Source organism: Hirundo rustica, chromosome 17 (assembly GCF_015227805.2).
Source record: "Hirundo rustica isolate bHirRus1 chromosome 17, bHirRus1.pri.v3, whole genome shotgun sequence".
Taxonomy (NCBI): Eukaryota; Metazoa; Chordata; class Aves; order Passeriformes; family Hirundinidae; genus Hirundo; species Hirundo rustica.
The window spans coordinates 7,848,419-7,861,005 of NC_053466.1; the positions used below are offsets into that span (position 1 = coordinate 7,848,419).

At 39.2% G+C, this 12,587-nt stretch overlaps 1 protein-coding gene across 1 annotated transcript in view; it reads left to right on the forward strand.

Annotated features, from left to right (window-relative positions):
* Positions 1-12,587, forward strand: part of LOC120760639 (protein HIRA) — a 32,528-nt gene that overhangs the window by 15,147 nt on the left and 4,794 nt on the right. The window contains exons 11-21 of the mRNA XM_040081117.2: positions 1,347-1,452; positions 2,031-2,252; positions 2,856-2,941; positions 3,389-3,583; positions 4,925-5,095; positions 7,052-7,256; positions 8,006-8,110; positions 8,916-9,064; positions 9,819-9,980; positions 10,756-10,814; positions 11,767-11,872. Coding sequence (XP_039937051.1) covers positions 1,347-1,452; positions 2,031-2,252; positions 2,856-2,941; positions 3,389-3,583; positions 4,925-5,095; positions 7,052-7,256; positions 8,006-8,110; positions 8,916-9,064; positions 9,819-9,980; positions 10,756-10,814; positions 11,767-11,872 — 1,566 coding nt within the window. The remainder of the gene's footprint in view (positions 1-1,346; positions 1,453-2,030; positions 2,253-2,855; positions 2,942-3,388; positions 3,584-4,924; positions 5,096-7,051; positions 7,257-8,005; positions 8,111-8,915; positions 9,065-9,818; positions 9,981-10,755; positions 10,815-11,766; positions 11,873-12,587) is intronic.

Below are 12,587 nucleotides of genomic sequence, written 5' to 3' on the forward strand. Positions count from 1 at the left end.
CCATCTGCAATTTGTACATTTTTCGTGGCATGAAGTCATTGGGAGTAATTGCTGGTTAACATTTTGCAGTTTCTGAGGAAATGGTTTTGTGGAATATTTCAGAGACAAAGGATCATCAGGCAGCTTGATATTTTATATCCATATAAAATAAGAATTATAGCCATTACTTTGATATTTTTATATATGAAATGGATAGCTAAAATGTCAGTAGTATGGGGTGTTCCCAGAGACATGCTCCATTCTGAAAACGGACTGAGTAAATGCTGAGAAGCCTGATACTATTATATTGTTGTATCTGTATAATTTCTGGTTTAGAATCCTAGACTTGGATCAATCAACATCTGTGAATAATTATGTTTTCATGGAACAATTGCTTGGATCCGGAGGTCAATAGGAGCTCAGCAATTTTCTCTGCTAAGCATGCAGAAAACTCTGAACAGGATTTTACTGTTTTCTAATCTGAAGTACTGTTGGTGTACCTTGTTTTGTGGTGCTGAGGCTGATTTCTCTGGATGTGATGCTACCAGGGTGCCAGCTGCCACAAATATAGGGGTTTCCAAATGCCTACAGCTGTGGTCCTTGTAGATTTTTAATAACTTGGATAGGACTTTGCCGTTGTGCCAGCTTTCCTTTCCTCCTCCCTTGTGTGTAACAATTAATCTGTAAGCCACTGTGTTGCTGTCTCTCTAAGCTCTGAACTTGAAAGTGTCTGGGGTAGAAGTCAAAATTCATCAAGTATCTTTTCAAATGTGCAATAAGAGGTTACATATGCAAGATTATAATTCTACTAAGACAGAAGGTATAGTTTCTCCTCTCTCTTTCTGCTAGGAAAGCCTGACCTCCAGAAGAGGGTTACTATGTATCCCCACAAACAATCACATGTGCAGTTTGCTTAAAAACCCAAATAATGAACAATAACAAAGTCAAACCTGTGTTCTTGCCTAGTACCAAGATTTTTGGCCTGCTTGACAGCTGAGGGCCCCTTTCTTCACCCATTTCCATTAATACAGAAGTTTTGTTCATCTATTGAAGGAAATGCACTTCTGTTTTTCTCTCACTGTTCATTATGAGCACTATTCTGGTTTACCCCTTCAGGGAAGTTCTCATGGTGCTGCTCCTGCCATGGGCAGGTGTATTGTCATCCTTGTGCAGTCTGCAAAGGACCATTGGCACAGGGACTCTGCTGCCTGAGATCCTGTCTCCTCACTGTCCCACTTCTTTGGTTCCTTGAGTTATTGCTGTGACAATAAATCTTAAGCTGAGATTTTTATTGAACAATCCATCAGATTGCTACTTTGCATGAATGAAAGAGATGAAAAACAAAGTTGGGCCTTTATTTCCCTCAGGACCCTTAATGGACTTGGAATCCTGGTGTGTTCCATGGATGGATCCGTGGCATTTTTGGACTTTTCCCAGGATGAACTTGGGGATCCACTCAGCGAGGAGGAAAAGGTACAGTAAGCACTCAGAGAACCTTTGATCATATTTCAGGGATGTGTTGATTCAATTAAAATACTGGCCTGTTTATAGAAGTGTGTAGTAACTGATTTCCATATTATAGAAAATGTGTTGCTCTTGTCTGCTTTACAAATCATTAAAAAAGAGTAACCAAGAAGTGAATTTGCGGTACTAATTTCTGTTCTGGAAAGTAAGGATTTGGAAAACATCCACTTGCTTACACATCATTATACATCTGAAGTATTTATTTGGCCAAGGAAACAAGAAATGGGTGCTTCAAAACACTATAAAATTACTCTTCCACTTGCATATATGCAAGTCTTTTTAAACTGATTGATTGCTTTTGGCTGTTTTTCCTCTCATTGCTATTAGCAACTAGAGCTTTGAATTTCATTTCTTTTACATATTGATTTAGTGTTAGTTGAAAACACAAAGAAAAAAAAAAAAAATCCAGTGTATAAATGATAGAGAGGGCATTTTATGGATCCCATTAGATTTGTGTGATTCCCTCGTACTATAACCAGTGATGTCACGGTAGCGCTTGTAGTCACTCACATCTTTAACACCCACAGAGCAACATCCACCAGTCCACCTATGGCAAGAGCCTGGCTATCATGACTGAAGCTCAGTTGTCCACCACCATTATTGAGAATCCAGAGATGCTCAAGTACCAGCAGAGACAGCAGCAGCAGGGGGATCAGAAGAACGCCTCAATTCGGGACGGCTCTGGGAATTCCACAGCTCCCAAGGTGGCGAGCATGGTTAATGGGGAGAGCCTGGAGGACATCAGAAAGGTAGGTGCACTTGGGCACTCCCAAATACTCAGTCACCAAATACCAAACTCTTAGGAAAGAACCAGTCTCTGTGCCCGTGTTTGTATTAAATGGCACCTTTCAGCCTGTGTATGGCCCAGCTGATCAACTTAGTGGGGCATTTACTGGGACTGGTTACGAGTTAAATGCTTTTAAGCAGAAGTAGGGCTATGTGGAAGCAAGCTCGTGGATATTTCTGTGATAAATGCGAAATTCTTGGTGTGCAGAAAGAGTAACTAATGACAGAGAAGCTGTAGAACTGTTTCGGTTTCTCAATGGCAGAGGTTGAAAACATTATTTAATTCTCTCCTAAACATAGAACACAATGTTTAATTAGAGATTTGATATGCACAATATTTGAGATTTGATTCTAAAGTGGAGAGCAGATTACATTCTCCACAAATGCCTTTTCTACAGATGGATAGATTGAAAATTGGAAGTGTTTGTGTTTATGGGAAAAAGTCTTTGCTAACAGATTTTTAATTGAGGCACCTCTTCTAATATATCGATTCTTGTCGGTTCGAAAAAAATTAAAATAGCATTTCCTAGTTATCAGAAATTATGATATAATGTATTTCCCAACAGAATCTCTTAAAAAAACAAGTTGAAACACGAACAGCAGATGGTCGGAGAAGGATCACACCTCTCTGCATAGCTCAACTGGACACTGGGTATGTTTGAAAGTAATCTTTAAGATCCTTCTTTACCTTCTTATCTTATTTTTTGTTGGTTTTTTTTTTTCCCTTTTCCAAACTTGGCACTCCATCTTAGGGCATCGTAAAGCACTTACAGAAATAAGTATTATTGTTAGGAACTACAGTTTCAACCAATGTTCTTTGGCCATAAGATCTCATTTCTCATAGATCAGGCTAATTCTCATTATTTACTGTTACAGATCAATGTATTGTTGGTTCATATCTATATTAGTGCCAGCTTTCATATCCTTTGGACATGAGAAATTACTCTGGAAAGTAATCGGGGATTTATTTAGGTTGCATATGAGTGTCCACATGTGGAAAAAGGAAGAATGGAATAAATATTTTAGCTAAAATTACTATTTTTGAATTATCTTTGAAGTGGTTTTGAGAAATGTATTTGTTGTTTGTCTTTTTGTTTAGGGATTTTTCTACAGCATTTTTCAATAGCATCCCAATATCTGGAACTCTGTCTGGCTCAATGATGTCTTCTCAAAGTAACCAGCAGCTCATGTCACTAGATTCTAACGCAGCAAATTCCCTTAATACTTCAAAGCCTTCTGTAGAGCCAACAGCAGCCAGTATAAAACCAACAGATGATGCAGCCAATAAAGATGGGTTAGTATTTGCTGCTTTGTTTTTTCACTTACATGGGTCTGTTTAGTTTTTAGTTCTTGTTTATAGTTTTATAATGAAGAAAGTATTAAAGTGGTTTCCTTACTGCAAAACCCCAAGAATCTAACCTTCCTGAAAACATTGACATTTTATTAGTGTTGGGTTACTTTAAATATTGTTAAATCAGGAATGAATAAATCCATGTGCATAGTTCTGGCAGTGAACTTCAGTGCAATGAAGTACACAGCTGACTGCTTTAACAAAATGACTTGCTTATGGGTTGGTGGCTTGCCTTTAGTAAACAACAGAAGGTGTTCCAGTAGTGTGAGTAAGGAAACCTGCTTTACATCAGATTCAGACCTGTGTCCTCTCTTCAGACATGGTGATCCTTCTTTCCTGTGTAACAGCCCCATCAGAGCACCGTGACACTGATTTGTCAGAGCACAAGTGCTGATGGGCCAGTGTGTCTTTCAAGTTAATTACAGAACAACTGAATTGCACTTGCATCTCCCTTTGTGGTAGCACTGACCTGACTTCTTCTCAGTGTGTTTTTGTAGCAGCATAGTGTCATTGAAACCTCTACTTCTCCATCAAATTCGGTTGAAATTGGCCACAGATTTAAAAATGAGTGGGTGGACAATGAGAAATGATTGATAGATGAAACCATGAAGTATCCTTTTCTTTGTAAATTGTACTTCTAGCAGCTTTTTAGTACAAGCATCAGTTATTTTAGAGCTATTCATTCTCTGAATGAATTGAAAAATCTCTAAAGTAAACAGCTATTGAAATAATAGATCCTGGAATGCTTTAGTGTGGGGAAAACACATTCCTTTGCCCTACAGTTATGCTTGGAAAGGCCTAATAATCAGGTTGGATTTTTCAACAACAAAAATCCAAAGCTGGCATAAATTGTTTCATCCCAAATTGTTTGATTGATAAACAGTGCAATATAATATTGTAATTGGTAACCTGAACAAGGGATAAAAGCAGGAAAACCCTGTGATCATTTTAAAAAGTGATCCTTTCCCAGTAAGTACCAGCTGAAAGTATCATTTCCTTCCTGAGTTTAAAATGCACAATACATTAATTAGTGTCTTTTAATCCAGATATGCAGCCACATGAAGGTCTGAGGTGTATCACAGACAGCTTTTGACAGCAGGCAAAGGTTACAAAACACTGATGCACGGAAGAGTGGAAAAAGAATATCATAATTGATTATGTACTTGAGTGAAAGCTTTTCAGCCTGGTTTCTAGCCAGTGTCACAAATGCTAGTTGTTACGAGCAATGCAGCTGACCAGTATTAAATTTTTCAAACCTTCTTTTGCTGTCTCTTTTCTTGACAGTGTAAATGCTACCTCTGCCTCAGCTGCTCCTTCTGCATCGTCTTCCTCTGTGTTGACAACTCCCTCCAAGATTGAACCCATGAAAGCATTTGATTCTCGATTCACAGAACGATCCAAAGCCACCTCAGGGACTGCTGTTGTAACAAACACAAATCAGACTGTTGTGGACAGGTGAGACATGGCCTGGGGAGGGACGAAGGTAATAATGTAGAGTCGAAACACTAATTCTCCGTGGTGTAGATGTCACACTGCTGACACTCTAGAAGTTGTCTTGGGTTTCTTCCACTGTTGGAGGGAAGAGGGCAGCTACGAATAGGTAAATTCTGTGCTGCTGTTAACCCTTTGTACATTTGTGCTTGGCCTTTTGGTATCAAGCAGATTCTCCGAGATATTCCAAGTTAAAACTCTTGTTATGAGGGGCTGTGTGTGCACATGCCTGTGTGACTGAGTGCAGCTGGACTCCTTAGAAGATAAAACCAGCCAAAAATAGCCAGCCTGCACCTCTGTACAAGAGAGATTTACTTCAAGATAAATTACCATGCATGTCAGCAGATGACCTCTCATCATCATAGATGCAGTTATATTTCAATTTTATGCCTTGAAGGCACGCAGAGAAGATTCTCTGATTTTAGAGGGTTTTGGCTCTGGATCCACATGATAAAAAAAAAAAAAGACATTCTGTTTTGTGTTATGGCATAAATATTCCTGTTTTCACCAAAACAAATTATAAAAAAATAGCAATCTTGAGAAAAAAGTAGTTCCCCAGTTATTATCAGTAAAACATGTTTTTATACATCAGTATTTTTATGTCAAAGAGCTTGACCACGTGATGCAGAAGCAAGATGGATTAAATTACTCTCATAATTGCTTCTAATGTGTCAGTGAAATATGGATAAAAGTGTATTGTTTGGCAAAATTCAGATGCCAGAGGAAAAAAGTTTGGATTATGCAAGGTATTTCTCTGAAGCCAAGTAGTTAAGGAATAAGTTGCAAAACAATGTGAGTTAATAACCAGCTCTTGGGGAAGAGCATGATTAAATGACCTATTTTAGGGTATAATGGTTAACAGGAGAGTAGACAGGGATTGTACTTTGTATTAGTTCTATTATATTTAGTTATATAGGGACATGGACCTGTTGGAGCAAGTCCAGAGGAGGCCACAAAGATAATGGGAGAGCAGGAGCAGCTCTGCTGTGGAGACAGGCAGAGAGCTGGGGCTGTACAGCCTGGGGAAGAGAAGGCTCCAGGGTGACCTTATTGCAGCCGTCCAGTGCCTAAAGGGGCCGCAAGAGCTGGAGAGGGACTTTCCACAGGGGCAGGTGGTGACAGGACAAGGGAGAATGGCTTCAAACTGAAAGAGAACAGGTTTAGATGAGACATTTGTAAAAAATCCCTCACTGTGAGGGTGATGGACACTGGAACAGGTTGCCCAGAGAAAATGACGATGTCCCATCCCTGGAAGTGTTCAAGGCCAGGTTGGATGGGGCTTGGAGCAATCTGGCCTAGTGGAAGTGTCCCTGCCCGTGGCAGGGGGTTGGAATCAGATGGTCTTTAAGGTCCCTTCCAGCAGCAGCCATTCTGTGGTTCCACAGATGTGTTTCCTGAAATGGAGGCTGGAGCACTGAAGTCACGTATATGGTTTACAGATGCACATTTTGCAGCAGTCAGAACTGAACAGAACAAGTTCTGAGGGTACACAACAGAGTGACAGAAGTTCTACATAAACAAGCAGGAAGTCTAATGTCCAGTGAAGGGGAAAAGATGAACTACTCTTGCATCTTAGAGTGCTGAATTATTTGTATCAGCTCAGGGAAAGAGATGTGATGGTAATGGGAACTGAATGCTAAAATAAAGTTGCTATTTCCAGTTTTATCCCACGGCTAACTGCTGGTTTAATGAAATTTTTTTAAAGGGGAGAGTAAGTCTGATTGGTTTACATATATATTGTACATTATACTTTTAGAAAGGGTTTGCCATTCCTCTTCAGCTTCCTCCTCCTGCCTTTGTTCTTTTGGAAATACACTTAAAGAGGGCTAAGAAATGTCATCTTATCTGCAAGAAGGCAATGTGCAGGATGCATGGCAACTTTGGGAATCAGCTTTTTTTTTACAGACTTTTTTTTTACAGACTGAAGGATCAAAATTTAATTAAAGACAATAAGCCCAAGGATATTCTGGAGAGCAGCAGTGACAGTGAAGAGAAGATTCCAGCTGTTAAACCCCTCAGTGTACCCAAACGGAAACTGGAACTTGAGGGAGAAACAGTAGAAAAGAAGAAAAAAGGAAGGCCTCGGAAAGACTCCAGACTTGTACCAGTAACTTTAACTGTTCAGGTGAAATATAGAAGATTCATTGTGGCTTTTAAAGTTCACTTCATAAAGTCAGTTTCCGTGTTGACTTGTTCCATCAACTCAGGGAAACACAAGTAGTATCAGTCCCTCAGAATTTTTAACCATCCCTCTTCCATGCCTTTAAACTTACTGGTTTTAGAATTTAAGCAGGTGCGCGTGGTGTGGGACATGTGTTTATCTTTTATATAGATGTGTAGCTACTTACTAAAGGTCCCAGCACGCCCAGTAGTGCTAACATGCCAAATGACTGTGTAGAATAAAATGAAATACCACGGGTTTTTGGTGGTGTGTGATGGAGAGTGGTCCAAGAATGAGAAAATTACTTGGATATGGTGACTTAAATGGTTATGAATTTCCTCAGAACCCTAAAGTAGTTGCATTAGAGTTTCCATCATTTTAGGGTGTATAGATACCTGTGTTTTCAGCATCTAAAGCTTAGATTTTCCATGTAATATACCAGAATTTTCATTAATTAGTTGCAGCTGAATATAGGGGTGTTTTCAAAAACAAATCTAAAACCACTTCAAGTTTTTGTTTTTCTTTGATTCTTAGAAGCTGTATTAAAAAACTTGTATTCATACAACTAATTGGAACAGGACTAATATTTTGCAATTGGCATTATTTGGAATTTAAAAAAAAAAAAAAATTCACATCAGTCTATTTGGTGGAATATATTTGGTTTTCACTTTTTTTAACAGAAAAATGTAACTATTTCTGCAATTTTTTTCCAGTCCCCAGCTACACTGGCCTCTGAGAAGGATGCTGCTTGCATCTCTGCACCAGCATTAGCACTTAAACTGCCAACCCCAATCCCACAGAAATCGTTTACTTTGCAAGTAAGTGGATTATAAGGAAAAAAAACGTAATACTTTAAAAACAAAAATACCCTGCTTTCTTTTAAATATCCTAAGGTTATTCACGTCCTTTGATGAGTGAACATTTGAACGCATGTATTTGTTCAAGCAAAATTGTAACACTTTAGCTTCTAAGAATATGCCTGGATGAGTAAAGACAATGGCAAATCAACTAAAATTAGGACACTTGTGATCCAGCTGAAGTCCAAAGAGGAGTGAGTACCTCTGGTTCATCGCTCCCTCCTCCTGGTCAGCCAAAGAGTGTGGTGGAGGTGAAAGGCTCTGGGGGGAGTGGCTGCTGCGCTGTTCCTGCAGTGCTGTTGGAGTACACCGCTGAGGAATAAAAGCAGAGATTTTCTGAGAGCTCTCTGGAGGTGCTCTGCATCTGAACAGGCTGGCAAATAGTTTTAGGTACTTATTAAACAGTTTTTAGGTGTGTTCAGGCTGTGGTAGTTCTGGTTCCAATTGCAAGGCTGTGGGGAGACTGGGCACATTCAGACTTGATCTGGTGCCCATAATTAGGAAGCAGAGACAGACTAGCACAGCCTTTCCTTACGTTTGTGCTTCAAATACAAAGAAATTACTTGTGTTTCTAGGCAAGGCTGATTTTCAGAGATCTGCTTCTTTTGAAGTGCCGTGCTATATTTTGAAGCCACATTAAACAGAGAACGCCATACTTAAATCTGTTCTTAAAGACAGCATTGTTTTGGTTCTGATAGTAGTTGCTGGTTTTTTGAGTAGTTTCTTTCCTCTTCCAAAAAATTATTTTATTTTTTTTGTATTTCAGATAAGTTCAGATCCATCAATGTACCTCGAAGTGGAGAATGAAATGACCACAGTGGGGGGCTCAAAGCTGAGCAGGTTAAAGTGTAATCGAGAAGGAAAGGAGTGGGAGACAGTCGTCACCAGTCGAATCCTCGCTGCAGCAGGAAGCTGGTAAGAGAGAATCTTTTGGAGGAAGGGGGTCCTGAAGGCCAGAAGATATTTTTAGGTATACAAAAGTACAGTTTACAGTTATTTTTGGGTAAATATTTATTAATGGGTATTTATGGTATATATTTATGGGTAAAAGCGTGCACTCCTCTTAGCCTCAGGTTTTGCTTCAAGTATTAATTCTATGCAGCCTTAAAACATCACAATTCACATTAGCCAGTTACAACTATTTTCCTGTAGTTTTACATTTCTCCTTTAAAATTCTTCATTAAAGTTGACTAAATCATAAGTGACAGCTTTTCAAGTGCTAACTACTAAAGAATGAAAAATTTGAAATGGCATGTTTGGTCATGTTAAAGTATTTTCCTGACTCTTTTGCTAGTTTTCTCTTAATTTTTTCTCAATTTTGCCTAATTCCAAATTCAGAGTTTCAATTGAAATTATATTTCTGAAGCCTTAGCCATGTCTAAGTCTGAAAAAGAATCAGCAGAATTTAAAGCTAAATACAAGTACAGGCCTGAGGGAGAGCTTGTGTATAACCAAAAGCTTTACTGATATTTCCAGCTATGCCCTTTGGTCTGCTTCATTTATGACTTCTCTTGGTATTGAAAATTTTTTCTTAAAGCTGCAATAGTTATTTTTTGGGGAATTGACCCAAGTTATATGATAGCTCAAGAATTCAGCCTGTTTTAATGCTACTTGCATTTGACAACACACAAATGTTTCTTGTTTGGGTTCTGTTTGTTTCTTTTTCCAGTGAGATCGTAACTGTGGCCTGTGAGAAACGAACATTGTCAGTATTTTCAGCTTGTGGTCGTCGCCTTCTTCCTCCTATAATATTGAATACACCCATTTCCACCCTGCATTGCACAGGTTCTTGCATCATGGCTCTCACCACTGCTGCTACGCTCTCTGTTTGGTAAGGGCCCCACGGCTGCAGCAGCTGCATCAGGCCGTGCTCCTAGGTACCTTCAGTTGTGTCACTGCCCTGCTGCTGAGACAGGAGCTGCAGCCACCTCAGCTCCGAGCACAAGTCCACTTTGGGATAGAATATGCTGAGTTTACTGGGCAGGACTGTTTCTGTTCCAGCAGAATCCTGTTTCTGTTCTAGGACAGTCCAGAATATTGAACTTGGTTCTAGAGTGAAGATAAAGAATCAGCTTGAGGTCACTAGTTTAAGTGCTTGCGATGCGTGTGGAATGGAATGGGGGGGTGGGGAAGAGAAGCTGGATGATAATTCCAAGGAAGAAGGATGGATATTTCCATCTTCCATCACACTTAACCAATGAAGCACATGAGTTTCAGAGTTAAGGTGCTCCAGCCATTTTCAAGATGCCAAGATAAAAACACTGGTAACTCGTTCACAGCTGTTGAGTTCAATCTAATGTCTCTGGCAAGTCAGAGCTCCTAAAGGAGTTGTTTGGATTCTCACTGTTTGCTTTGTTGTAATGAGGTTTCCTGGTAAAGAGCCATAAAAACTGTTCTCTGCTATTAACTTCTGTCTTGCCATAAAGGGTTTGAGTTTGCCAAAATAATTTTGTCGAAGCAATGAAGAAAATGTCCAAACAAACAAAAAAACCCTAAACTCCCCAGCCCCCCACTTTGTCATGAGTAGTGAAGAAGTGCATTTGTTAAAAGGTTTTGGAGTTTTCAGTTGTTGGATGACTGCAGACTTGTTCTTTTGTCTTTTTCAGGGATGTTCACAAGCAGATAGCCATTGTTAGAGATGAGTCTTTGCAAACAATATTTTCAGGTAATAAACAAGTCCTTTAATTATCAACCTTTGAGCCTACCTGTACTATTTAGTGCCATTTATGAATATGCTGAAATTTTATGAAACCTGAAAAGCCTAAACAAATAATTTCCCTTCATTATTGTGTAAAAAAAGGAAGTTCTTGAAATAACAGTGATGACAATACCAGTGAGTAGCAAACTTGTGTGAGATTCTGTAGCTTATAGTGTGCCTTGCTTCTGAATGTAGAAGTTCAGTGTTGTGAAGATCACAAAATAAATAATGTAAATCTGCTATTACAGCAATTCCTCCGTATAATTTGTATGTTTGTTTCTGATTATCTTCTGATTCATTACTTAAAAATCTTCAGTTTCAATCACTGCAATATCTGGCACAACAGGAATCATCAAAAAAGCAGTGTCTCAGAGTACCTTGGCTTCTGTTTTAGTTTTAATCCACACTGTACTAACCCAAACTAGCTAGAAAGCAGTTGTATAAGCAGTTTGCAAATGTCATCATTAGTTACATGCACAAGCCCTGGGCTTGGAATATGCTGGGAGATGAGACTCCAGCTATCTCACTTATACTGTGCTCGTGGAGAGCACGCTTATCTAAATTTGCTGGGGTTTATAATTTTAAATTAAGGGGAAAAAGAAAGCTAAAGGCTTCTTGAGTTACAACAGACATGGCAGAATTGCTGAAGATTTTCCCTGGTAAGGAGAATGTTCCTGATTAAGCCCATGTTCTGTGTAAATTGCAGCATCGAGATTGATAATGTATTTTGCAAAACTGATGTTAATGCTACTGCACTGAGCCTGGTGCTTGCCATCATTAGCTTGTGTCTTGACCTTCCTGTCAGTGCTTGAGAACAACATTGAACCTTTTTCTGATAATTAATGGTGGATACCATTTTTTACCATTAGGAGTCTTAGGCAAGACTAAAAGAAACACTTTGGTCTGATTTGACTTGCAGGAAGTGATGCAACTGTCTCTCAGATCTTGCTGACTCAGCATGGAATTCCTGTCATGAGCATGTCTGATGGGAAGGCATACTGCTTTAATCCTTCTCTTGCTACATGGTAAGTCCTGGATTATTTCCTGCTTTTGCAACTCAGAGGAACTGACGTGTTCTGATTTACCAGGAAGAAATCGTTCTACCTCAGAGTCGTGGAAGAACAAGAGTCTGTGTCTTGTTGGGGATCAGACAGACTTTCCCCATGGAAAGGCACAAGTTCCTATAACAAATTTCCATGGGTAAATTATTTACAGTGTCTTTCCAAAGCAGGTTATTTGTTGTCTTCCTAAGAAGAAAAAAACCCCCATGTTGTAATCCTAATATAATTGTTGTAATTAGGGTAATGAGCCTGCTGGATGAAAGGGCTTATTGTTTTAACTCCTCCTTAAAATAATTGTTGTTATTCAACTACTTGAAACAAATCCTCTGGAAAAGGAAAAATACCTTATTTGTCCTTTTTTTTAAGGGAGTAAGGAGCAGGGGACAGGCTCTCAGCCATAATTCTGAATTTGCTGCCGTTTCTTAATTCATACCATATCTTGGGAAATATACAAAAGAGCAATGCCTTTAGTCATCATACAAATTTAAATATGAGAAAGCAGTAAAGGGTATTTAAAATATTTGTACCATTTTACCCCTGTGCTGTCTGAAGTCTAAACTTAGCATTGGTTTGAGCCACTCTTTCTCCTGGCATCTCAAGCCAGTGAAGATGATATCCTTACTTAGGTGTGGGAATGGCAGCTGTAATGTCAGCTCCCTCCATGTGAAGGGAAAGCTGT